At 30.1% G+C, this 27,307-nt stretch overlaps 2 protein-coding genes across 4 annotated transcripts in view; one reads left to right on the top strand and one right to left on the bottom strand.

The window, feature by feature from the left end:
- The window catches only part of LOC126737524 (PAN2-PAN3 deadenylation complex catalytic subunit PAN2), a 31,842-nt gene extending 28,759 nt beyond the window's left edge, over nt 1–3,083 (top strand). For both annotated transcript variants that reach the window (XM_050442448.1, XM_050442447.1), the window contains exon 21: nt 1,272–3,083. In XM_050442448.1, coding sequence (XP_050298405.1) covers nt 1,272–1,456 — 185 coding nt within the window. In that variant the 3' untranslated portion in view covers nt 1,457–3,083. The remainder of the gene's footprint in view (nt 1–1,271) is intronic.
- Nucleotides 3,084–13,628: 10,545 nt separating this feature from the next.
- LOC126737945 (protein yippee-like 2) overlaps nt 13,629–27,307 on the bottom strand; it is a 63,046-nt gene continuing 49,367 nt past the window's right edge. For both annotated transcript variants that reach the window (XM_050443064.1, XM_050443065.1), the window contains one exon: nt 13,629–27,293. In XM_050443064.1, the coding sequence (XP_050299021.1) occupies nt 27,204–27,293 (90 nt within the window). In that variant the 3' untranslated portion in view covers nt 13,629–27,203. The remainder of the gene's footprint in view (nt 27,294–27,307) is intronic.

The raw sequence follows: 27,307 nt of genomic DNA, 5'->3' as shown, positions 1-27,307 counted from the left end.
TTTTTCTAAAAACAGGTTTTTTTCTCAACTGCCTGGAATTAAAAAAATATGAAAACTGTATGACCAACAAAAAACCCTGGATAACTGACAATTGTCCTTAAACCCTTTTTTTATGCAATACTTAAAATTTATAATATGCTACCAAAGGACTTGATAAGTAAAGGCTATAATAAAATAAGGGGCAAAACTACTACTTGGTTTACTGTACATAATATAAATTGGTTTTCTATATAATTTTTTTTTTTCGTTTACTCGCTACAGTTTTTTCAACACATTTTAAAAAATTTAACATCAACTGTACTAAAGTGTTCACACAGATTGTATCCATAGTGCTCATATATGTGTCAAATATAATTTGCCTTGTATTAACATATTGAATAAATTTATATATGTTAATCATTAAATATGTAAGAATTAATGAACATAAATCTTAGATAAAAAACAATGATTTTTAAAAATCGAAATTACACAACATGCATTCGACATGCATAACCATAGAATAAACTCAATTTTAGCCAAGAAATCAATTTCAAAATTACGTTAACTAAAGGAAAGTGTACTGTTAAATGAAGATAAATGCTTAGCTACTTGTTCAGTTGATTTTAATAATACATGGATTCCTTTGCTAAAGTGAGAGGTGAACAGGGCATTCTCAAAATTAACTAATAATATAAAATATAATATATTCATATATCTTCTGTCATTAAATTACATTAGGATCACACCCCTTTTAAAAGAAGTAACTTTTGAATTTTTTGTGATCTTTCAAAACAGTTTGTCAAGCTATTAATCAACCGTGAAATTATTTTAAAAAATGTTTTAATTATTGTCGAGTTGACAAATATTTTTAAAGGGAGTGTAGACGAGTGTATATTTTTAGTTTAATTTAATATAACTTTATACTAGTTCGCAATCTTTAAATACTAAAGCAATAGATAAACATGAAATTACTTTTATTAAACAATATTAAAAAAAAAACCCTTCTTAACAGGAATTAATGCATGCGGTGTCTAATCTAGAGTCCTCGTCTTCAGATTCAGAACCTATTTCTATCATTAGCTCATCCTGGTTTTTGATCAGAAGTTCTGTTTTTTATGCTGTCATAGATTGGTTTAACAATTTTTAGGTCTTGTAGCAAATTTTGCTTTACTTTGATATACGTTAAAACTACGTTAAATTCTTCCGTCTCTTGATCCAAATGTAGGCACAAAAACAATAAATACTAAACTCCCTAGTGTCGATTATAAAGTAAAATTTGTATTACCTTCTAGGGATAAATATCCAGGGTGACATGCACGATTCGGTAGAAGACGCCCGGGCGGCCCTACAACTCTACAAAAAGTACAAGGAACTGAAAGAGGCGAACAAAGTGGGCGAGGCTTTAGCGGAATTGTACGAAATCGGCGAGCAACTCAAGTGGAAAGTACCGGTGGCCGAATCTCCGAACGTTTTGTGAACAAACACGTGACTTATTTAAATTATTATTGAGGAAACGGTGGTTGTTTTTTTCCAGTTTAGAGATCACTTACTTTATGTATGTTGGTCTTGAGAGATTAAAGAGGTACAATCCAGAAAACAAATTAAATAAAATTTTAAATAGTAAGAAACATTATACAGGGTTTATATTATATAAACCAATAATTTTTTTTTAAAGATTTTATAAGCAGATATGCTTGAAACGTGTATCGGCTTCTTAGGGTCTTCAAATCGAGTAAAAGAATGGTAATTTTTTTTTACTTTAAGGCTGATGGGTCCTTTCTTGTTTGTTCCAGGGGTCTAAACGCATTTTTTCATGTCCATTCCGCCTTTTTGTTGCTGATAGATTCGATTTAATTCAGTCTTGTAAATTGGAAAATGTTTGAATATCTTCCAGGTTCCTGCAACCGTTCGTTCATTCGATTCGGTAATTGTTTGATCATTTCTTCATTGAATCGCTCATTTCTCGTAACTTTTAGGCCAGTTTTTAACATTTGAATAATTTTCACAGTTTTAGTTCACTTTATTCCAGGTATTTGGATATTGCGATTTTTTTTTGTAGATTTTTCTATATTTGGCCAATCCTTAATCTCTTCCAGGTTTTTCAAATTCGTTTTAATTTGAATTGTTTAACGAACATGAAAAATTACTCCAAATGCCTGGAATTAAATGAAAAATTATTCTGAACAACAAACATGCCCAAACTTACAACAATTAAATGAAAATATGACTATAGGAAATTTCATTAAAAAATACCTGGAATAAAACCAAATATGAATCCTAAAACTGGGAAAACAACGTGGAGTGACGAGAAAGAAAGAAGGAAAATAGTGGATGCGCCCGGTAAGACTAAAAAAAATTAAACGTTTCGGTTGTTTGGCACCATCATTAATTTTTTATATTGATTCTTGGAGACTATAAATCCCCCTTCTTAAATTTAAGCAATTGCATTGTAAATAAACGGTGGATGCACCCTAGTATGTGATGTCGAATAAAAAAATACTCCAAAATCCTAAGAAACATTAAAAAATTACTCCTGGGCTATAATCAAATATAAGTCCCAAGGTAAAGGACATAAAATTAGACCTGAAATGTATATTTAAAAAAAAGTAAATAAAAAAAAAATTGTGCTTCTTTAATAATTAACTGAACGTCAGCCAATAAACAAATTTTAGGGTTTAGTGATCTCTTAACCTAAAAAATCAACCATTTTCGCTGTAAAAAATAATGGCAAGGATAGGGATGTTAAATTAATTCAAACTTTTCAGTTCTTCCCCGAATAATACTCAATAGTATGTGATCTCAATAGTAAATCTACCTCGATTTGTTTTTGTTCGTTTTCAGTAATTTCAGCTGATTTTCGTCTCTATCCTGCCAAAATTTAATTGAACAAACATAAACGATCAAAAATAAGCATTTTTTGTTGCTTAAAGTTTTCTTTTATTTATTATATAATACGTTCGTGATCAGGTTTATATGTTTCATTTTTTTAAATTTTATTTATACATGTTTTTTAATGTTGCATTTATTTACATTTTTTAGTTATATGCGTGTCAAAGGCAGCTGATGATACTCTTCCTGTATAAAATAAATTTTTTTAAAGAAGATATATTGGTTGTTTTTTTTTTGTAATTGGAAATTAGTCTTCAAAGCAAAAAAGTGTCTATATGGATGCCACCTGACGCGTGTTTCTGCTTATTGGAGTCCTTAGGGTAAGTTAAACCAAAAATATCTGCTATGAGAAAATTAATTAGTAAAAAATGGTGGATGCACCGAGCAAACATGCAACGTTTTTATCGATAGAAATGGTATCTTTTTCTTCTAAATTGCAAGTAATTTAATCGTTTAATAAAGCAATTAATTTTTTTAATGTTTCAGGCATTTTAAAGCATTTCTTGTTTATTACAGAAGACAGAAGAGGCATTTTTGACTTATTGTGTGACTAAATGCCTGGAATCATTTGAAATAATTTTTTTTCTAAAGTTCAAAAACCATGGAAGACTTGAAAAATGCTTATAAATGTCAAAAATCAAGCAAAAAATTATCCGGATTCCTGGAATAAGTTAAAAAATGACTTCTAAGGCATAATTTTTTAATTTACCGGAAATAAGTAGAATGTAATGAAACGTTGGCTAGTGAAAAAAAATGGTGAATGCACTGGATAAAACTGAAGGCAATTTAGTAGGAAAAATAGATTTCTTTTGACATCAATTTAGCAAGTTTCGACTATTTTATTTTTTCTATATTGAAGTTCAATAGAAGAAATGGGTGGATGTAAAGTCCAATTCAGAGATCTATTAGAATCTTTGATGTGTCGCAGATGCCGCACTAACTAGTCCGTGCGCCTATGTCGTATTTATTGTCGCATGATATACATGTTTAAATGGTAAGATTTTATATAGTTTATCTATGAAATCATTTTCTATAATCATCCTATTTTTTATTTTTCTTTCGAAAATGTCCATTTTTAGAAAGAAAATAATATCAAAAAATTGACCGCGGACTAAAATCCAAGCATCTTACAAAATATTTTAAACACTCCCAGCACTCACAGCCTTGTCACCTCTTTTTAGCCAGTCTATTAAACAAAGATAAAACATCTGCGTTCTGGCGATTCCTACTTTAGGCTGTGCAAGTGATTGTGTATCTCTCTCTATCCCACTGATTTTGAGAATTACGGGGCCGTACCCAGATAAATTTATGGGCTGTTTTTGTATTACTTTCGACGTGTTTTTAAAGAAATCTTTAAGGATGGGTCTATCACCTTTAATAGTTGGGAGGGAGGTCAGGTGAGGTCATTATTATTTGATATGTTTTGCTGGTTTTCCTTTTTCCCCTTTTATGAAAGTGGTGAATTTAGAATTTGGTCTGTATTCGTCTGAATTTTTTGCAGTATTTACTGTGAGGAAGTGTGTTTTTTTATTTGTGTTTGTGGATTTGTTTTAGTATTAAAACTGCCCCTGTTTGCCCTTCAGTGACACAATAAAGACTACTTCTTCCACCGTTCTCTGGGAAAAACCCTTTTTTGCTATAGTAAGAAAAACATTGTTTTTATTAAGAAAATAAGTCTAAAATTTTGTTTTTTACAGCTTACTTTCCTCTGTTGTCGCAGTTGAGGATCAAATTTCGTGTTTGTCTAGGAATTTTTTTTGACGAAGAAATTTACAACAAAAGTCACATTTTTTTCTTACTTAATAAAAACCACAGTAATTTTTTCAAGAAGGAAAATGTATTAATTTGCAATTTAATTGCAAAATTTTGCAATTATTGATTTATGGATTATTCTGAAGATTTTTTTAGTCTTTTTTAAAGAAATAACTAAAATCCACTAGCTAAAAGCCCAGAACATTGCAATTTCATCCCAGGAGTGCCTGTGCGAAAAAAAACATTTGTCCCTTATTGGCACCCCAATATTTTAAATTTTTTAAAATCAACATTTTTTCAATTATGGATTTATGGCCATCTCTTTTCTGAAGAAATGATTGGAATTTATTCATTAAATGTCAAGACAATTGAAATTTCACTCCACGAGTGCCTGTAAAAAAATAAAATAATTTGTCCCTTATTGACACAATAATATCTTGAGTTCTAGTAGTCAAGATTTTGAAATTATTGATTTATGGAATACTCTGAAGGCTTTTTTAGTCTTTTCTGAAGAAACGCTTGAAACTCATTTACTAAAGGTCAAAAAATTGGATTTTTTTTCTTAGGAGTGCCTGTAAGAAAAAAAATAATTTGTCTCTTATTGGCCCGCCAATATCTTGAATTCTAGTAGTAAAAATTTCGTTATTATTGATTTATTGACTACTTTGAAGACTTTCCTAGTCTTTTCTATAAAAATAACTAAAAGTCGGAAGAAAATGGACATTTTATTCCAGAAGGAAAAAATTTGTCTCTTATTGGCATCTTACTTATACCTTGAGTTCTAACAGTCAAAATTTTCCCATTGTTGATTTATGAACTACTTTAAAAGTTTTTTTATTATTTTTTGAAGAAATTACTAGAATCCATTCATTAAGAGCCAAGAAAATTGCAAGTTAAGTAATTGGAATTTTTATTTCAGGAGTGCCTGTAAAAACATAACAATTTGTCAACATTTATATGACATAAAAGTGTACTTATCTCATTCCTTTATAAGCTAGATAGAGATAAACTTATGTGTCAAAAAGATATTGATACATTTTAATATTCAAACGTTTTTTCATAAATAACATTTAAATAATAGAGTGTTTATGGGTAAAAAAATTGAATGGGTTTATAGGAAACGACAGTCAACTGATCAAAAATTAGTAAGTCCCTATCACGAATTTTGTTCCAATCTTATCTTTTGGCTCATTGACAACATGCAGCAATATATGCCCTTCAGCGACACAATAAAGACTGTTTCTTCCTTCATTCTCTGGAAAAAAGTCCCTTTTTTGCCATAGTAAGAAAACCCTATTTTTATTAATTAAACAAATTTAAAGTTTTGTTTTTTACAGCTTACTGCCCCTGTTTGTCCTTAAGCGACACAATAAAGAATATAATTATAATGTAATGCTTTAGTATCCATATGCTGATGTGCGAGATGAAGTTGAAATCCATAGCAGCAACAGAGAAACTGTTTCCTTCCTTAATGGAAGAAACTGCTAAAGAACAAAGGCAAAAAAACAGAATTTAGAAAATTGTATTAACTCTTTGGGCCAGATTCAAAAGACTGGTTAAATTTATAAAAGTATTTAGTATCCTCACTGTAGTTTTAGGATTCAGTATACTTAAAATGTAGTGTCTTGTATAAGATTTTTAGTATAAGCATTTATCTTTGTTAATTTTCATCTAATCTCTCCTATTATGCACAATAACTGAATATGAGGCAAACAAATTAATAAATATTACATTCAGGATATAAAGTGTGTTTTTTACAAGTAAGACTTGATTTAAAAAAATATACTTCCACTTTTCTGACTACATAATTACTTTTTATCAAAAGAGATTGGTACGAAATATAGAGATGGGGGTTTTCACGAGTATATTATCATAATATGTATTAATTAAAAAAAAAAACAATAATAAAGGACATTGAATATGGCAGCCAAAATCCCCATTAATAATCACCACCAAGTAAAAATAAATCTCAATACCCAAAGAAAAGGAAATATATAAAATTTGAAGACAAACCAAAACATTTTACCCTTTTGTGTCAAACCTTTGGCCCTTTGGCCTAAGTAATTCGTACCACCTATTCTCTTATCACTTGTTATAAACAGGCCACTGATGGCGCTAAAAACTAAACTTATTAAATTAAAATTTTTGGTTAAACTCATTTTACGTACTTAAATCTTACTTATATTTAAATTAAATATTATCTACCTATCAACTATCCTGCATTTCTAACTTAATAAAACTAATCCCGAATAATAAATTTTAAGGCCGGACCTGTGCAACTTTTCACGCTTGAGTCCCTGTGACTCAGGTCAGACGTCTAACAAAATAGTACGTGGGCGCATGTAGTTAAATTTTATGAATCAAATGTATAAATTCTTAAAAAAATGCTTAAAACATTTATTTATTTAATAAAATGATTAAATATCGCTTAGAATATTACTTTATGAGTCTTTCCACATAAAATTTTGCGATTTAAACATGCATGTCATGTGACAATAGAAGCAACACTGGCACAGGGACTATTCGCGGCACATCAAAGATTCTAATAGATCTCTGAAGTGAACTATACCTGGAATCACATAAAAAAATTAAAACTGAAAATTTTCTATTTATTCCAGGCTTTTGGGTAATTTTTTAGTTCTTCCAGGAATTTAAAATTTATGAATTCCAGGCACCGGAGGGAACTTTCTTTTTAATAGGAGAAACTTGCTTAAATGCCTGTTATCAAGTGAAAAATCACTTTGAGAGCCTGGAAAAGAACAAAATTATCCAAACTCCTGGAATAAAATAAAAATTTGCTCCTAAACCTGCAAGTCATCAAAAATTATACAATTTAATCGAATAACGGCTGGTTAAAAAAATTGGTGAACGCGCCAGATAAAATTAAACGTCTTCTTAGGGAACAAACACTAGTAATAACTAAGCTCGGAATCAAACTCGGTTTATTCAAATATTGGAATATTTAAATATCAAGTTTTTGCAAACAAATTTATTCATTTCAACAAATATTCGAATATTTGAATACTCGAATATTCGCATATTCGATACACGGTACGGCGTAGTTGTACTAGTTGTAATTGACTCTGGTTGTGTATAAAAGCGAACTATTAAATACTGTATAAGGGTTAATTTTAAATTAATTGACTCAATTAACAGTAAGTCTAGCAGTAAGTCAATATGAGTTCAAAAGCAAAATTTGGCAATATTTTAATAGAACGGATCATCGCGTAGAATGCAAATTTTGTTTGTATAATGTCAAGAACAAGCAATTTATGGAATCACTTAAGAAATAAGCATCATTCACAAATCATTGTGTAAGTATCTCTTGCTCGATTTGAGTGGTTTGACCACTAAAATGTATTAGTAATTAGTATTACTGTAATTAGTATATTAAAAAAGCTGGACGGAAGGCGACTGGAAAAAATCGATTCGCACCGCACTAAAAAGTTTCAATGTCTCTATTTTTTCTATAAGTTTACACAGAAGCTTGGAATTGATCGTATTTTTATTAATACACATTAGACAAAACAAAATAAACTTTGAAACTCCGATACTAATTGTAACTTGCGCTCTATTACCGTTTAAGTGTGAAATTTTGGTATTTCTTGAGAAAAATGCAAAAATTGCCATAAAAAATTTATAAACAAATTTGGACCTACACATACTTAGCTTAAAATGTTTGAAATTAAGTCAGCTATCACCCTCTTAAAGGATTGCATCTAGGTTCCGGACACCCTGTATAATTCTCCCCCATACTAAAATTCTGTATCTTTGAATTGACTGAGTTAATATATGATGTCACTTTTATCTAAAATTTATAATAAAATAGACATTAAGAATGTATATGCGAATTAAAATTTCGTCAAAGTATATCCCAAGATATTTTGTATGAGAGGTCCTTATTTAAATATATCTATTAATTACTCAAGTATTCAAATATATTCGAATATTTGTATGATTATTCGAATAGTGAATAATTCAAATATTCAAAAAAAAAACGAAGTGAGTATTCGAATACATAATTATCCAAAATTCCGAGCCCTAGTAATAACTAACAACTTGTTACAAAAGGCTTAAAACGGGAGCACAAATTCACAGATACTGCACCTAAGTTTCTGGATGTCGAAGAACATCCAGTACTGTTGTGGAATTAATAGACAGTCGCATTGAAAATGGCTTTAGAAGCCTGGAAGATATAAAAAAATTAACCGTTTTCCTGGAGTGAAATTAATAGTGACTTTTAAAGTCGGAATAATAACAAATTAGCTTGAAATAAAGTCGAAAATTAATCGGTAAACTGAATTGGCGAATGCGCCGGATAAACGTGAACACGGTCTTATTAAGATACATAGTAAAAATTGCAGATTTGTTTTTGCATTTAACCAAAGACTCGAGTTCTTTGAAGATGTTGTCGACTCCTTGATTTTTTTTAATTGAAGTTATAATGTTCAATAGAAGAAATTAGTGAATGGATCTAACCTATTGGAATCGCATGAAACATGTTAAACCGAAATTTGTGAATTTTTTATCATGCCCAGGAATTTTAAGCGTTTTCTAATTATTCCAGGCTTTTGGATCATTTTTTTAGTTCTTCCAATAGTAATTTTTTATGAATTTCAGGCTCTTGAAGGAATTTTTTAGGCATTTGAGTGATTTTAACCAAATATCTGAGACATAAGCGACTTGACTAAATGCCTGGAATCAAGTGAAAAATGACTTCAAGAGCCTGGAAGAGAGAAAAAATTTACTGAAATAAAATTAAATGACTTCTTAACCTGGAAAAATACCAAATTGAATTGAAATAAAAATGATAATTAATTAGTAAAAAAATTGGGGAAGGCATCGGGCAAATGAACATCTAAATTTAAAAAAAAATAGGTTTGTGATTTTTAATGGGTATTTTTTAATAGGCTTTCTAGGTAAATTTAACAGAGTTTCGGATTTTTTCAATCCATCATCAGTTCTTCGATTTTTGTTGTATTGAATTTTGACCAGTAAACAGTAACAAATTGTTATAACGTTCAATAAAAGAATATAGTGAATGGGCTCAAATGCCTGGAATAACGTTTAAAATTCATGAACTATAAAATGGTGAATGCTCCATGTAAAACTAAACATACACACACCAAAATGGTCTAGGAGACGAGCAATAAAAAGCCGTTTATCTTTAACCGAAAAAACCTAGTTACTTCAGATAAATTGTGTTTAATATTTGTTGGACATTCCTTTGAACGTTATCACATTCATCATATTACGTTAATCTGGTTGATATTAAATAAATAGTTTGAATTCTTCGAGGTGTCTTTGGCAAACTGAAAAATGTATTTAGTACAATTTTCACTGCCAATGTAGTAGGAATTTCTTTTAATTATTGTACGTGCACTATAAGTCAGTATTTTGATCGTGAAACGCAGTTAAGGGCTATTATTGGCACTCTGTAAATTCTGCAAAGAACACTATAAGAAAGTTGTTGCAAAGGTGATGTGAGAAAAAGACATACAAGTCCAACAAAAGCCACAGAACCATATACATTATCAATTTTATTCACTTTGACATTATAATACCTCAACCAGCTAAAAAGTGAGCTTCAAAATATTCATGGTCTTTATGTCATGTATTGAATCATACGAAGTCACCAACAGTGTGTCCTGGCATGACCACGTTGCCGAGGTCGCCAGGGCGGCTTCCAAAAAACTCGGAGTGCTTTTCAAAACGAAAAAACTGTATACACCAGAACAGCTGCTGACTCTTTATTTTCACAATATATCAGTTATTACAATAGAATATTATTTAATTATTTCAAAAATTAAACTATAGCTATATCTTATACAAGTCTTAGTACTCAACACCTAGATGTAAAAACATCTGTATGTGCGTAGTAAAGTTTTCTAATAATTTGTTACATTTATTTGTAATATTATTCTACACCGTGAAAACCAAAACAAAAACAATTCTACTATAACAATTTGCATATACAATCAAAAGATTAGTAATGTTAACATCATAGATCTCCTAAATCTACCCAAATAGACATAAAATCACAAAAACTAGTTAAAAATCCTTACAAATTGATGGTGATTTTCAAAGATTACATTCTTTGTTAGTAATTTAAATCTTTTCATTCTAGAACATATTTTTACCTCTCTTGGTAATAAGTTATAAAGTTTTGGGCCAAAGTAGTTTATATACCTCAGATTAAGATTATTTAAACTTGTCGGAATTTTTATGTGCTCGTGATATCTAGCTCTTGTTTCATAGGAATGATCTATCAAAATCTTTAAGTTAGGTTGAGTGTGTATATAGGAACATGTTGTAAGTATATATAACGATCTAATATCTAGAATATCTTTATTAAAAAGCAAATAAGAAGGATATAAACGGTTTTTCTTAAGAATTATTTTTAAAATGTACTTCTGTATTATATTTAACTTATATAAGCTCTTATTATAAAGTCCTCCCCACACCCGTATTCCGTATTTTAAAATTGACTCTACAAATTATTTATAAATGATAGTGAGTGTTTTTTTATTCAAAAATTCTCTTAGCAAGTAAAATTTTTGAAAGAGTTTTCGGACTTTGTTGGAGACATGATCAATATGTGTTTTCCACTTTAAATTTTTGTCGATTATAATTCCGAGATATTTTGTAGATGAGGTCTCCTTAATGCAATCATCATTAAATAAAATCGAGGTATAGTCAGGTCTATTTACACTAGTCAAAGAAAAAGCTATGTAATTAGTTTTTGTTAGATTCAAAGTTAGTTTAGAAGTTTCTAGCCAGTTTTTTATTTCTACCAATATGTTCATGGATTTGTCCCTTATGCTTTCCCAAGAATCTCCCGAAACAACAATTGCCGTGTCATCAGCATAAGATACTGTTAAATCTGTAATTTTAAAAGGGAGTTTAAATATGTTATAAATAATATCGGGCCTAAGACGGTTCCTTGAGGAATGCCAATTTTTATTTTTCGTTTTTCACTCAACACATTATTTAGCCTTACCATCTGATACCGCTCCGACAGATAATTAGAGAAGAACTGAAGGGCTCTTCCCCTTATTCCATATCTTTCAAGTACATTGAGAAGATCCCTATGAGGGACGGTATCAAATGCCTTGGCAAGATCCAAAAATACCGCTAAACACCTTTTATTTGAGTTTAAATTATATACAACCTCAGTTATTAACCTATGCATCGCATCTTCTGTACTACATGCCTCAACAAATCCAAATTGGTTTGTGGATAAAACATTGTTTAGTTTAAAAAAGTTTATTATTCTATGTTTTATGCATTTTTCACAAATTTTTGAAAAGTTACTAATGAGGCTGACAGGTCGATAATTATTTATTAAGGTTTTGGTACCTTTTTTGTGAATGGGAGTTACAATTGTAATTTTAAATTGTGAAGGTATTTCACCTGTTTCTAAAATTAAATTTAGTATATGTAAAAGTGGGTTTATAATTTCTAAATGGGTCTTTTTTATAAGATCGGCCCTTATACCATCATGTCCAGGGGAGCTATTCGTTTTTAGTTCTGAGATGTATTTTATTAGTTCATTTTTTGTTATTGGGATTAGGTAAACGGAGTTTGTTATTGGAGGCTCCAATTGTTGAACATATTGTGGTGGTGGAATTGCTTTTTCCATGTCAACCCCTATATTAATGTAGTACTCATTACAATAATTAGATGCCTCAAGTGGACTACTGAAATTTGCATTATTTTTATTCTTTATATTTAGAAAAGTGTCTTTGTTATTACAATTTTCATAAGTGGCATCTTTGATTATTTCGTAAAGTTTTTTCATGTTATTTTTGTTAATTTCTATTTGATTTTTGTAATATTGATTTTTTTGTTTATGTATAAGTTTGTTTAAATTATTTCTGTAGTCTTTATATGTTTTTTCTAGAATGGGACAATAATTTTTGATAATTTTTTCTTCATTTTATCCCTTGTTCTGATTGAGGTAATGATACCATTAGTAATCCATGCTTTAATTTTTTTGTATTTTGGATTTTTTAGAATGTAAGTTTTTGTTGCATCTGCTAATGACTGTTGGTATTTTTCTAAAAAAATGTTTGTAGCAATTTCAGAGTTATTTTCATTTAATACAATTGACCAATCAAAATTCTGTAGAAGCTGTTTAAATTTAGAGATATCAATTTTACTTCTTTTTTTCTGTGTTGATGTTAAATTTTCCTTTGGTTCTTTTTGGCTTATATGAAGCATTATTGGGCTATGATCTGTGATGTCCTCTTCTATAATATAAGATTCAAAACATAATATTTTGGACTTTAATTTTTGATTTATAAACAAATGATCAAGGCAACTTTTTGAAATATTTCTTGTTACTGAATTAATGTATGACTAAAAACCAAGAGCATTCATCATAGCATGATAACTTGCTACTTGGTTATCATCTTTTTCTAATAAATTTATATTAACGTCTCCCTTTATAAGACTCAAATGCGCCCTTCCCTCGACTATTGCTCGCATGTCTGGAGCTCTACACCCAAGCATAGTTTAAAGCTGCTAGATTCTATACAGAAGAGAGCTATTCGTCTTATCGACAAACCAGAACTGACAAAGAGTCTGGATATAGTCTGGAGCACAGGAGAAAGGTGGCTGTTCTCTGTTTATTCTACCGTTATTATCACGGTAGGTACTCCTCTGAGCTGGCAGGCCTGATTCCACCCAGGGCTGATCCGGCAAGAAAGACGCGTCTAGCAGTTGCGGCTCATCAACATCGAGTCCACCTGCCTACCCCAAGGACGTCGCTGTATCGGGACTCATTCATCTGGAGAATGTTTTGTGACGCATACACATGTTTCCCGACGCATACAACCTGCAGCGATTCAAGATAAATGCCCACAAATATCTTCGCGCAAGCACCACTCCAAGAGTGACATAGGACTTTCCTCTTGTACTTGTTTACCATAAAAAAAAACTCCAAAGGTCTGAAACTATAATTGAAAACTAGCGTGAAACGTGTAAAAAACTAAAACAACAACACATTACTTATTAATTTAAGTTTATTATGTAAGTTTACAAAAAACCATAGGTTTTACTCGATTAAACTAAAAAAAAAAAATCTTATTGGCTAAAACGTTCAACTAAGAGGAAAAACAATACAAAAAAAGTATTAACTTTACCATAAATATAATGAATATTATGACACCGACTAACACCTACTGGCAGTATGATTATGAAACCGTGGTGACATTTACACACGTAACGTCTATATCATTATTATTATTATTATTAACCTACAAAATTGGTTAAACAATTAATACGAGAATAATTAAATTGACGCTACTTAAATTTTAAAAAAAAAGGAATTGCATTATTAATGGGGAGGGGAGGGGGATAAAAATGAAATGCCTCTACCACACTAACTTATATGTCCATAAACCCCTTATACAACTTAATAATAATTGCTTTATTAGTGGGTTTTGGGCACATATTGGAGGCCTTATAGGGTTACTAAATATGGCACCCTTTATAAAAAATTTTAACGCATTTCCTTCTTTTTTTTTTTTAATGAAAAAAATAAAACATATCACAAAAGACTATCACAAATAAACAAAACAGATTCTTTCTAAGGAAGGTAAATACTAATGTTATCGAGAGATGTCTCAAATATGTATGTTGATATCCCTTACAGGCGACCAGCACTATTAAATTAAAAAAAGTAGGAGAAAATGGTGGATACGCCGGGAAACGTTTCCAAATTTACAATGAAAAAAATGTTACTTTTTACAGGTTTTCAGAATTCTTTTTTTTTTTTTTTTTTACTAAATGTCATTGAAGAAAAACCTAAAAATAAAGGGTTTATATTTAACGGTACCATCATCAACTCTCTTTATCTCTCTAATAATTAGCAAACTCACTGGAGACTGGGCAAGCAATAAAAATTACACGAAAATAGTGGATGTAGAAAATTGGTGCATGCGCCGGGCGAGTGAAATTTTCGCAATAAGCATTTTCTGTTGATCTTATAAGATTCTTTTTTTTTAATCTGTTTTTAGAAACAAAATAAATATTTTGAAAGCAAAAAAAAAATTATGGAAAGATGGTCGATGCAAGAAGTTGGTGGATGCTCCAGGCAAGGCGCTGCATTTAAGAAGATAATTGAAAAAAATTATATTTAGAGATTTTCCTTTGCACGTTTGGGTTGCCTTTTGTTGAAATCATCAGTCAATTTGTTTTTTTTTATATATTGAATTCTTGGGATTTAAATACCTTTTGATTAACTACCAGCAAGTGTAAGATAAAAAAAAGTACGGTTAGGAGTAAAAATTCGAAAATAATATAGTAGAAAATTAATTGATTACGTGGCAAAATAAATTGGTGAAGGCACCGGGCCGATTCCAGGCGTCTATATTCATGTGTTCTGTTATGCCAAGAGTCGATTTAAACATTATTTCAAATGGCTGAAACACAACAAAAAAAAAATATTCCAAATTCCTGGAATGAAATAAAAAATTAGTGTTCAGTGAAAGAAGTTGGTGGATACGCCGGGCAAGGCATTACAATTTAACGAGAATAACTGGAACCATAATATTTGCGGTTTTATTTTTGAAAAATTTATTTTTTTTAAAGGAACGTTTCGGTTTTTCGAGGCCACCTTCAATTTTTTTCAACTTGGAATTTTTTTTTTCCGAAAATGTAACAAATTTGTGAAAGCGCCAAGTAAATACAGTTTAACAATGACAAGATTTTTTTTTGAGGAATGAAATGAGCGTACAAATGTGGTGAATGCGCCAGGAGAATGGAATTTTGAGAACGCTTTTTAAAGCTGATCCTATTTTCAAGTTTTATTCATCAACCTTTAAGAGCAATGTATATTTGCTTTTTTTTTGTTCAAAATCTTCAATATAAAAACATACCATAAAGAAGATTAACAGGGACTGATTTATTGTAAAACTATATTAACCTGGCGCATTCGCCATTTATTTAATTGAATTTTTATTCCTAATCATCTCACATACGTTTCAAATCTAATAAAAAAAGAAGGATTTTGAGATCCCAAGAATTCCATATAAATAACAAAAAATTGATGATGGTCCCTAAAAAACTAAAAACGTCGCTTTTAAAGTCCAGTTTTTGGAAAACTAATAAAACTGCAATATTTCAAGTTATGCATTCAAACTCGGCGCATTCACCGAAATAAAAGAAAACTAAATAAATTCAAATTACTTGTGTGTCATTGGACAAGTGCATCCACCATTTTTTTAAAAGTTATTTTTGATACTATTAACTTAAATTTTTCAAGAATTCTACATGAACAAAAATTGATGATGGTCTCCGAATAAGTCAAAACGTCGCTTTTAAAGTTCAATTTTTAAAGAAGTTGATGAATCTGAGAAACTGCAATATATCAAATATGAATTCAAACCCGGCGCATCCACCAATTACTTGTGTGTCATTGGACCAGCGCATCCACCATTTTCTTTCATTTAATAATTGAAAAAAATTTCCTTTTTAATGTGATTAATTTCAGTGATTAATTGCAGACCTATCAGCATATTAAGTACCATTCCTAATGTTTGACAGTTTTATTCTGCGATATATCGATGTATCTCTCTCTTCAGTCACAACTTATCAATCAACAGATTCGCTTTGTTGCTGGACGAATTAAATCTTCTAACGTTTGCTGATTTTCTGTCCAGTTCTCTAAAGGAAGGTATTCAGGTCCATGCCTTTTACATCGACTTCTCTAAAGCCTCACACACAGGAGAATGGAATTTTGAGAACGCTATTTGAAGCTCATCTTATTTTCAAGTTTTATTTATCAACCTTTAAGAGCAATGTATATTTGCTTTTTTTTTGTTTAAAATCCTCAATATAAAAATATACCATAAAGAAGATTAACAGGGACTGATTTATTGTAAAACTGTATTAACCTGGCACCATTTCTTTAAAAAAAAATTATTTTTGAGTTTTTACTATTAACCTAAATTTTTCAAGAATTTTACATGAACAAAAATTGATGATGGTCTCCGAATAGCTCAAAACGTCGCTTTTAAAGTTCAATTTTTAAAGAAGTTAATGAATCTTAAAAACTGCAATATATCAAATATGTATCCATGATTTACTTGTGTGTCATTGGTCCAGCGCATCCACCATTTTCCTTCAATTTTTTTTTATTTTTTGAGCTTTTCTCGCGTACCTTAAAAACCAAGAAAAATGGATATTAAAATGGCAAATTTTCTTCATGATAAAAAAATCGATGATGGTCCTCGAAAAATTCAAAACGTCGCTTTTTAAAATAAACTAATCTAAACAATCTTCAAAACCGTAATATATCAAAACAATCATAATCAAATATGCTGTCAAACCCGGTGCATGCACCTGTGTGTCATTGGTCTAGCAGATTTACCATTTTTTAAAATTCTTTCTAGTAACATCAATTTTCCAGGTACAAAAAAAATGATGATGGCCTCCGAAAAACTCAAAACGTTCATTTTTTCAAAAAACTAATAAACGTTTGGAATACATCAAAGTTGCATTTAAATCCGGCGCATCCACCAAATACTTCTGCCACGTTATCGAACGTACATCAAGCAGTAGGCGAAATTGGTGAATGCGCCGGAAAATAAATTGCAACCCTTTAACTTAAAAATAAGGTTTTTAATTTTTTTAAATAAATGCCCTGTTAAGTCAAATTATTCTGGTGAATTCTTGACCAAAGATTTGTGGGTAAATTGGTCAAATACTGAAGAAAACAAGGGTTGTGGTACAAAAAGTGATCTATTATAGTGTGAATCCATAAAGATCAATAATTCACCAATTTACCTTCATTTATTTATTTACCTGTAAAGGATTTTTATTAGAGAATTAATTCCACAATTTTTAAATAAAATACTATGCCCAATTTGAGACACCTTTTACACGATAATCAAATAATAAAATAGAAACAACTCATTACAATCTACAATTAATTAATTAAAACAATTTACTTGTTGTGACTCTGAACTGCCAAGTATAAAAAACCAACGAAAAAAACGTGCTTTTTATCATCTCTCGAAATTCCACTTAAAAAGTGGGATATTTCCCAAATAAATTCTCAAAACAAAAAACACAATTTCCGACTAAATGCAGCGTCGAAATTTTAAAATTCATCACTACAGAGCTCGTTATACACGTTAAATACAAAAATATTATATGCGATTACAGTGACATTATCCTTAAGTGTAATTTTTATAATAATGGTTTGTTTATTTTTTTGTAATTTTTATTGCGAAAGTATATAAGGCGAAATTATACAGTGGGGAAGATGATATATATATAATGTAGAGATCAATCGGGGAATAGCGTTTATTAAGTGATGACGTATGTGTGTCAGAGTGAGAGGGAGGTCGAACCAAGCTTTAAACAAAAACTTCTGCAATTTTTCAAAACCAGGTACATTTTTGAGCCAATTAATTTTTTTTCCATTATCCTGTATACTATGCTCAATGCTTCTTCAAAAATGGATGACCACTTAATTGGTCAAAAATCCCTTTAAAAAGGCCCTAGAATTTGTTTGTCGACTCACAACACAATTCTGGGCCACCCGGTATATAACAGACTTATACACTATGTACCAAACTGATTTTTGGGAAATTTTCAAATAAAATAAAAATTTTCGTCCAGGCATTTCACGTTTCGATGCTCAAGATCATCGTCAATTTCGTGATTTAGGTTGAAAAACTTTTGAAATTTGAGGGTTGAGGTCGTCTGATGATGCTTTTAAGCGCGAAACGTGAACCTATGGATACTTGAATTTGATCATCAATGTTTCAGTTTTTTATTGTTGGTTATTAATGTAAAATCCAAAAATGTATGACTTTTAAAAAAAATTTGGCAACAGAGCAACGTCATTTGTAGCATCGAAGAAGTTTAAAAAAAAATCATAATTTTAGAAGTAAGGCAACGTGGTACTAATTGTCAATTAATATTGGACGACTGATAATCTTTTCAACGTTGCCAAATTTACAAGAAAAAAAATCGAAACGTTGCACACCAAATCTGACTAATAGGCATAATCTATTTTCGAAAAAAAATTTGAGGTTAACTTTTGGATTTAAGATCCTTTTTTTTGCCTGAATAAAAAATACCAAAATGTATTCAATTTTGGTTAAAAATGGAAAATAATTAATATCCCAGGAACACACAAGAAGGCCTTAAAAGGCCTTTAAAATTGATGATTTTTGTTAAACGTGGCAACATGCCACCTTGACTTGTGTTATACTTAATATTGGACAAAACATCGACGTTGCCAATTTTATTTAAAAAAAAAAAAATTCAACGACTCAAAAAACCTTCACTTCTTTCACTACTTTTCCAAAAACCAAAATTTTTTGGTACTTACTGTACAACTAAGAACGCACTTCACAGGCACTTATACAGGGTGTTCAAAAAAACGCATTTTTCCCGAACACCCCCGTATACTCCCTACGTCATTCAATATATAAAAATTACACATTCCACTACGCACTTCTGTACCTATCACACGTGAGGGTCACACGTGGTGTGTCACAAGCGTGATTGCCAATAATTTGGGGCATAAAAGACTTTTACTTGTTTTTTAAGGATTGTCACACATCGATAATAATAAAGTTGCCGAATTTCTTTAAAAAAATATATGGATACAGTGTTGCCGACACACCACATTTAACCGAGGAAACAAGGTTTTTTTTTTAAATTTTATTTTTAGTATTGTACCACAGACATTAACACAGACAAATTTTCTTCGCTACCACAGATACACTTTACAGAGCAATTAATACGGGAAGGTTTATAAAAAAATATACAGGGTCGAAACCTTTTTTCTTGCTTGGGCCACCCTGTATATTATCTATAAGATACATCACGAGATACTGGTCGAGCAGGACTATTTTTATATATACAAGATGATTTTTAAAAAATTCTACCCGAAAAGGTTAATTTTTAGGTTATGAGTGAAAAAACAAATAAAAATTGACGTTTTTCTTATAAATTTGGCAACGCGGCACTACGAATTGCGTTTTAAAGTTCGCATGGGACCACGCATCCGACGTTGCCAAATGTACAAAATATCACACATTTTCTGGAATTTTGCTCGTTTGTATACGAGTTTTAGTGCACAATTAAATTAAATAATTTCAAAGTTAAGTGTCAAAAAATGACATAGAATGCCATTGTCAAGTGATCCTATACCGGGTCTCTCCGTTAAAATAAAATAATTATATCCCTTCCAAGTTAAAAAATTTCATAATTTAAAAATGTGAGACACTTGGTTAGGACACTATGTATATCTCTTTAATGGGATTTCCATTCAACCAATCTTTATTTTTATTTTTTCTGCTACATCCTGTATATAGGAGTTTGTTAAATTTACCATTTTTTTTTACACAGTGGACCAATAAAGCCACTGTATGTTTCAGTTTTTTTTTCAAATTAATGTACTGGTCACCCTGTATACTAAAAATCAGAATTCAATTTTTTTTTTGGTGCTTGTATACAGGGTATACAGAAAAAGTAAAAAAAATAAAAATAAGACACTCTATATTTAAATTAAAAATTATATTCGAGGTCGTATCTTAATACCGGATCTTTCATCAAACAATTCTTTGATATTTTCGGCCACACCCTGTATAAAAAAAAGTTAAGAGAAAAATTGTTGCATTTTATAGTTTTTTCTCGCACAGTAGACTAATGAATTGTATTAATAATCATATTTGAACATCTCTGTATAGTAACTACCGGGTGTGTCAAATCAAAATAGTTCTTTTTTTATTAATTTTGTTGTATATTTTAACTAAGTATATTGGTCGCCCTGAATACTTTATAACGTTGAAAAATTAAAAATAAAACCAAAATTTTTGTTAAACCAATTGTTGTTTTTTTTGGAAATTTATGTTTTTTTAGGTCACCCTGTATACACGATCCATAATTTTTGCGTCAATTTATAATTTAAGTACTCAATTTTTTTTTGTTCAACCCTGTACATACATGATGAAATTTTATCATTGTTTTTTACACAGTGGACCAACAGAGCCAATTGGGTTGGGCAAAGATAGTAAATGACCCTATAATTTACAGGGTATATTTAAAAATAAAAATATATGTTTTTTTAAGTGCACACGCTCTATACAGGTTGTTTTAAAAAGTAAAAACAAATTGCAAATAAGTCATTAGAAAAATCGACCTGTCAATCATTCTTTTAAGTCTGTATACAGGGTGTTACAAAAAGTTTAAAAGATTAAAATAGTTTTTTTTCGAAACTGTAAACCCCAACCTTCTAGGCATATTCCCATATAGGATGTCCCATTAGCAACATCTTTCTTGCTTTTTACAGTTGCCTCACCCTGTATATGTAATTGTATTTTACAAAACCTAATTTCACTGTGTCACCTTCTATACAGTGAGCCACAAAATTGAATTGGGGTTCAATACCCGTAATTTATAAAGGGTGGTCTCATAATTTTTCAATATTTAGCTCATTTTTCATTTAAATAAAAAAATTATATTCCAGGCATACCTAAAACAGGGTGACTCACATTAAAAACAAAAAAATTTTTTATCTTTTTTGTCACACCCTGTATACCGAAAAATGTACTTTACAACAATCACTTGCTTTTATTTAATTTCGCCATTTTGTTCTTACACAGTGGACAAATTAAAAGAACTAGAGTAAACAAATATAATCAATCTACAGGGTGATTTTGACAAAAAATTATTTATTTAAATTTTTTTCGAAAATTTTTGTACAGGGCATTTTAGAAAGTAAAAATTGGATTTATATGAAAAATTATATTCATAGGTATGTGATCTTTTAATACAGGGTGTTCCATTATACAAAAATGGAAATCGACTTTTCCAAAGATACCTGGACAATACAAGGTGACCCATTAAAAAAAAACAAACTTTTCATACTTTTTGCCCAACCCTGTATACAAAAAAAAACTGTACATTATAATAATCGCTTGCTATATTTGCCATTTACTGGTTACACAGTGGACCAATTCAGTGACCTGGGGTGGCCAAAACTAACAAATTATCTGTACAACACCAATAATGTACAGGGTGTCCCTTGAAAAAGGAAATTATATATTTGTTTAATTAAATATTATACTCCAGGCATACCTAAAAAAAAATCAAATTTTTCCTTACTTTTTGTACAACCCTGTGCATATGAATATTAAAAATGGCATTTTTTTAAAAATTTTACCATTGTTTTTTACACAGTGGACCAATTGGGACGGACAAAGGTAGCAAATGACCCTGTAATTTAGAGGGTATTTTTTCTATTAGCTTCTTTAAAATCAATGTGGCCGCCTCTATTTATTTAAGAATGATCAAAAAATTAAAAGTAAAACCAAAATTTCTTTTTTTGGAAAATTATGTGTTTTAGATCACCCTGTAGGATACTTGATTCATAATTTTAACAAAACATAAAAACAAAAATATTTTCAATATTGTGTTGTTTTTTTTTCTTAAATTTAAATTTTGAAAAATATTCCAGGCATACCTGGCCGTGTTTTAATACAGAGCGACTCACATTAAAAAAAAAAATATTTTTTTTTGTCACACACTGTATACTAAAAATGTACTTTACAACAACCACTTTTTTAATTTTTTTCCTACACAGTGGACCAATTGAGTGAACTGAGGCAAACATAATTAACCTGTACAACATCAGCAGTCTACAGGGTGTTTTTTTTTTAAATTTTAATACAAAGTGTCTCATTAAAAACGAAAACCATTTGTTTTTTAATTAAATATTATATTTCAGGCCGATTTAAAAAGAAACCGTTTTTTCCATACTTGTTTCCACACCCTGTATAGGACACAGTGAACCAATTAACTGAATTGGGGTGGACAAATATAACAAATAACCTTGTACAATCTACAAGGCTTTTCGATAAGTTCTCTCATGTATTTCTTTCTGTCCGTCTTTTTTCTATCCACATAATCTAGGCTTCTGGTGTGGATAGAAAAAAAAAAGAAGAAAAACAGTAAAAATCAATAGTCATCCAGGAAAAATAAAAACAAGCAACCGGTGCCAAAAAACCTAATTTTAGCGTGTTTTCATTCACTATTTTATCGACTTGACCGTATATTTTTAGAGTTTTTCGGCACCGGTGTGTGATGTATCTTTAAAACAGACTTTCCAGGGATTCCATTAATATATATAAACAAACATTCGCTCCATTTGTTCCCAAATAACTTTGACCTACTACTGACTGGTCTTAACTACAAACAAATTCTTTCATGAATGTCTTAGTCAGTCATTCTGCTTGGATTCAACAAACTATGGAATAAATATGTTTTCTATTATGGGTGAATAGTTGCGGGGGGGGGGGGGGGGGGGGGAGAGCAACTTGAAAGTATGTTTTGGGCTCAGTGCTCTACAGGGTGTCTCATAAATCATATTGAGGGTGAGAGAGAAGGTAAAATAAATAGTAGGATTCTTGGTTTTTTTATTGAAAGTATATTGGATAAAATTTTCCAGTTTTCAGTACATCTATAAGCTTTCTCTGTACTTAATTTTCAGTTTGTTCCAGAGTCAATTTTTATCGATTCCAAGCAATAAATTTAAAAAACTCCAGGATTTTAGAATCACTTTTACAGTTTTATTCCAGGCATTTTAAACATGTCTAAAGCACAAGAAAATGCTTGAAATAAAATGCAGAAATACCTGGAAAAACGACTCCAAACGATGGCGGTATTTTAGAATCATATTTTCGGTTTTATTCCAGGCATTAATTCAAATGCTTAAGGGACACAGGAAAAAAAATCTGAAAATGCCTGGAATAAAATGTCAAATGCCTGAAAGCATTGGAAAAATATTTTAAATGTCTGGAAAGAATTTAAAATATTTTTCCACTGTAATCAAAGATTATTTCAAGTGCCTGCAACGCAGAAAAATTATTTCAAATTACTGCAATGAAATCAAAAATTATTTCAAATGCTTGGAATATTTTTTTTTAAACGACTATAAATAAAGCTCTTAAAATCATGTGTCCAGTTTTATTCTAGGCATTTTAAACAATACATATTTCAAATGCTTAAAGCTCAAAAATGCCTGCAAAAGCGACCGTAAATAATTTGAAGCTCTTATAAACACTTTTTCTCTTATTCCAGGCATTTATTTTAATATTATTTCAAATGCCTGAAACACAGAAAAATTATTTCAAATTACTGCAATGAAATCAAAAATTATTTCAAATGCTTGGAATATTTTTTTTTAAACGACTATAAATAAAGCTCTTAAAATCATGTGTCCAGTTTTATTCTAGGCATTTTAAACAATACATATTTCAAATGCTTAAGGCTCAAAAATGCCTGCAAAAGCGACCGTAAATAATTTGAAGCTCTTATAAACACTTTTTCTCTTATTCCAGGCATTTAATTTAATATTATTTCAAATGCCTGAAACACAGAAAAATTATTCCAAATGCCTGGAATGAAAGGAAAAAATTATTTCAAATGCCTGGAATAAAATGTGAAAACGACTTCGAATTCCAGATTCTAGGTTTTTGAAATTGAATTTATTTTTATCCATAGAGATTTCCCAATGCTGGTAGATAGTTAATCTTTTTATTTCTATTAAGTTTTATATTATTTCTAAAAGGCAATTCTAAAATTATTTTAAATATCCCTGAAATAGCACGAAATCTTACCTCAAACGCTTGGCAGATATAAAACACGTCAAATAAATGAAATAAAAACGACAAAAGGCCCGGAATAAAATGAAAAATTACTTGAAATGTCTGGAATTAAATTAACAAGCGGCTTAAATAGATTCCAGGCTTTTAAAATCATGTTTCTAGTTATATACATCAAAATGACTCCAAATGCCTGGATTCAAATGTAAAATATTATTTCAAATTCCAGGGAAATAATGACTTTAAATACTTGTAGGCTCTCATATTCATGTATTTTATTCTAGGCATTTATTTTCACATTATTTCAAATGCCTGGAAAATATTTAAAATGTAAAGTAAATAAAAAGACCGAAATTCCTGGAATAGATAAAACATTATTTCAAATGTCTGAGATCGAATGAGATGTTTTCCGAGATACACCAATTTGTCTGGAAATTTCCAAATGCTGGTAGACAATAAATGTTTGTATTCCTTGACATTTTAAATATTTTTTAAACGTGCTTAAAATATAAAAAATAAGACATAAAAAATTATTTTAAATGCCTAGAAAAAACGACTACAAATTATTGCACGATTTTATTATGAATAAAAATCTCATTTCTAGTTTGAAACCAGGCACTTTAAATATTATTTCAAATGCCTAAAAAAACAATAAAAAAATGCCTGGAATAAAACAAAAAATTCGTTCAAAACCCTTGACGAAATAAAAATTTATTTGAAATGCCTGGAATATATTATTAAAAAAATATTTCAAATATCCGAAATAAAATGAGATTTTTTTTCGGGAGAAATACCAATTTCCAAAATTGGATATTTCCGAATTTTTGCTGGTAAATTATTTCTGGACTTGATATTTTAAATATGTTTTCAGGTTTTATATTATTCCAGGCAATTCTAAAATGATTTCAGATACCTAAAATAACACGAAAAAATTACCTGAAATGCCAGGAACAAAATTAAAACGATGAAGAGCCTGTAATAGAAAATAAAAATAACTTTAAATGCCTGTTAAGTAACGACTCCAAATTATTTCAGACTTTTAAACGTTATTTCAAATACTTGCAACGCAGAAAAATGATTTCAAATTACTGCAAAGAAATAAAAAAAAAATTCTCTTATTCCAGGCATTTATTTAAATATAATTTCAAATGCCTGAAACATAGAAAAATATTCGAAATGCCTGAAATAAAAGGAAACAATTATTTCAAATGCCTGGACTATTATATATATATACTTATTTTCACATTATTTCAAATGTGTAAAACATAAAAAATTCCAATAAAATGAAAAAAACAACGATTGTAGGCTTTTAAAATCGTGTTTCGACTAAAGTACTAGAAGGTGATCCTAAACTCCTAGATCAAACAAAAAATTCAAGATATAAAAATCTATTTTTAATGCCTGGAAAATATTTAAAATGTGCAGTTCATAAAAAGTAGCCCGAAATTCCTGGAATAGATAAAACATTATTTCAAATATCAGGCCATCTTAAAATCTATTAAAAATTTCTGAAATAACACAAAAAATGACGCGAAATTCCAAAAATAAAATGCAAAATTTTAAAAGAATCTATTATGAATAAAAATCAGGTCTCCAGTTTTATTCCAGGCATTTTAAATATTATTTCAAATGCCTAAAAGACAATAAAAATATTCTGAATGTTTGGAATAAAACAAAAAATGCGTTCAAAACCTTTGACGAAATAAAAATTTATTTCAAATTTCAGGAATACATTTTTAAAAAAATATATTTTAAATATCTAAAATAAAATGAATTTTTTTTCCGGAGAAATACCAATTTCCAAAATTGGATATTGCCGAATTTTTGCTGGTAAATTATTTCTGGACTTGATATTTTAAATATGTTTTCAGGTTTTGTATTATTCCAGGCAATTCTGAAATGATTTCAAATCCCTGAAATAACACGAAAAAATTACCTGAAATGCCCGAGAAAAAAATTAATAAACGACGACTCTAAATTATTGCAGGCTTTTAAACGTTATTTCAAATACCTAAGGCATAAGAACATGACTGAAAATGCCTGGAAAAAACTACCCTAAATAATATCTGTTCATAGAAAAAATTTTCAGGGAAATACCAATTTCTTTGGATATTCAGGTCAAATGCTACTAGATTAATTTTGTATATCTTAACGGTTTAAATATTCTTTCCAGACTATTCCAGACAGTATTAAAACCTATTTCCATAAGCTTTTAATACCTAAAGATCACTAATTTTCATTGATTCCTTGTTGTTCTAGGTTTTTATGTCTGTTAAGCATTCCGCCATTGAATTCGGCACCCGGACAAGACCCTAATTCAATTCATAGTTGTCAATGACTCGAAAACCAAGACAAGTGAAAGCGGTTTCCCTTTATCCCAAATATAAATTTCAATTGCGTATATCTTGGAAATTATTGGGCCAAACTGGATCATGTGACCATCAAACTTCTTAAAATTTCAGGTAGAATCAAAAAAAAAGACCAAAAATCCTGCTTCTTACACCGCTGTAAAAAAATCACTCTTATATGACATCCGAGACACCCTGCATAAGAAACTTCTTTTCTATATGACGTCAATCACTTTTACGATAAGAGTTTGTTTTTATTTTTTTTGATAAAAAAGTCTTTTAATTCTCACTTACATGTTCGGGTTTTTTCTTAAGAAAACACGTCTTTTAACTAATATGATATCGAAAGATTATTAACCACAAGAACCCTACTACTAGGTCCAATCCAAAAAGCAATAATTTGAATTGAGGACCAAGAGGACCAAGAGGAGGAGGAGGAGTCTATAGCAGCATTGCACTACGTGTAATTTCGGGTGGTACCAACCGGCGGTTGGACACGCGAAGAACATCTTGACGGTCTTAAACTGTATCCGTTGGTTCCGAACCGGCGGGTTCGATGGTCGGGTTGTGGTGGTGCCGAACAGGACCAACACTATTCGTACCGTCAGTCCCAACCGTTTTCTTTGATCATGTGGGCCAGTTCGATGATGAATTTGCCCTCCTTGTATTTTTGGCTAGATTCGAAGGCGTGTTCCTGGAAAAAAAAGC

This window comes from Anthonomus grandis, chromosome 6 (genome assembly GCF_022605725.1).
Source record: "Anthonomus grandis grandis chromosome 6, icAntGran1.3, whole genome shotgun sequence".
NCBI lineage: Eukaryota > Metazoa > Arthropoda > Insecta > Coleoptera > Curculionidae > Anthonomus > Anthonomus grandis.
This window is presented reverse-complemented; position numbering and strand designations above follow the sequence as displayed.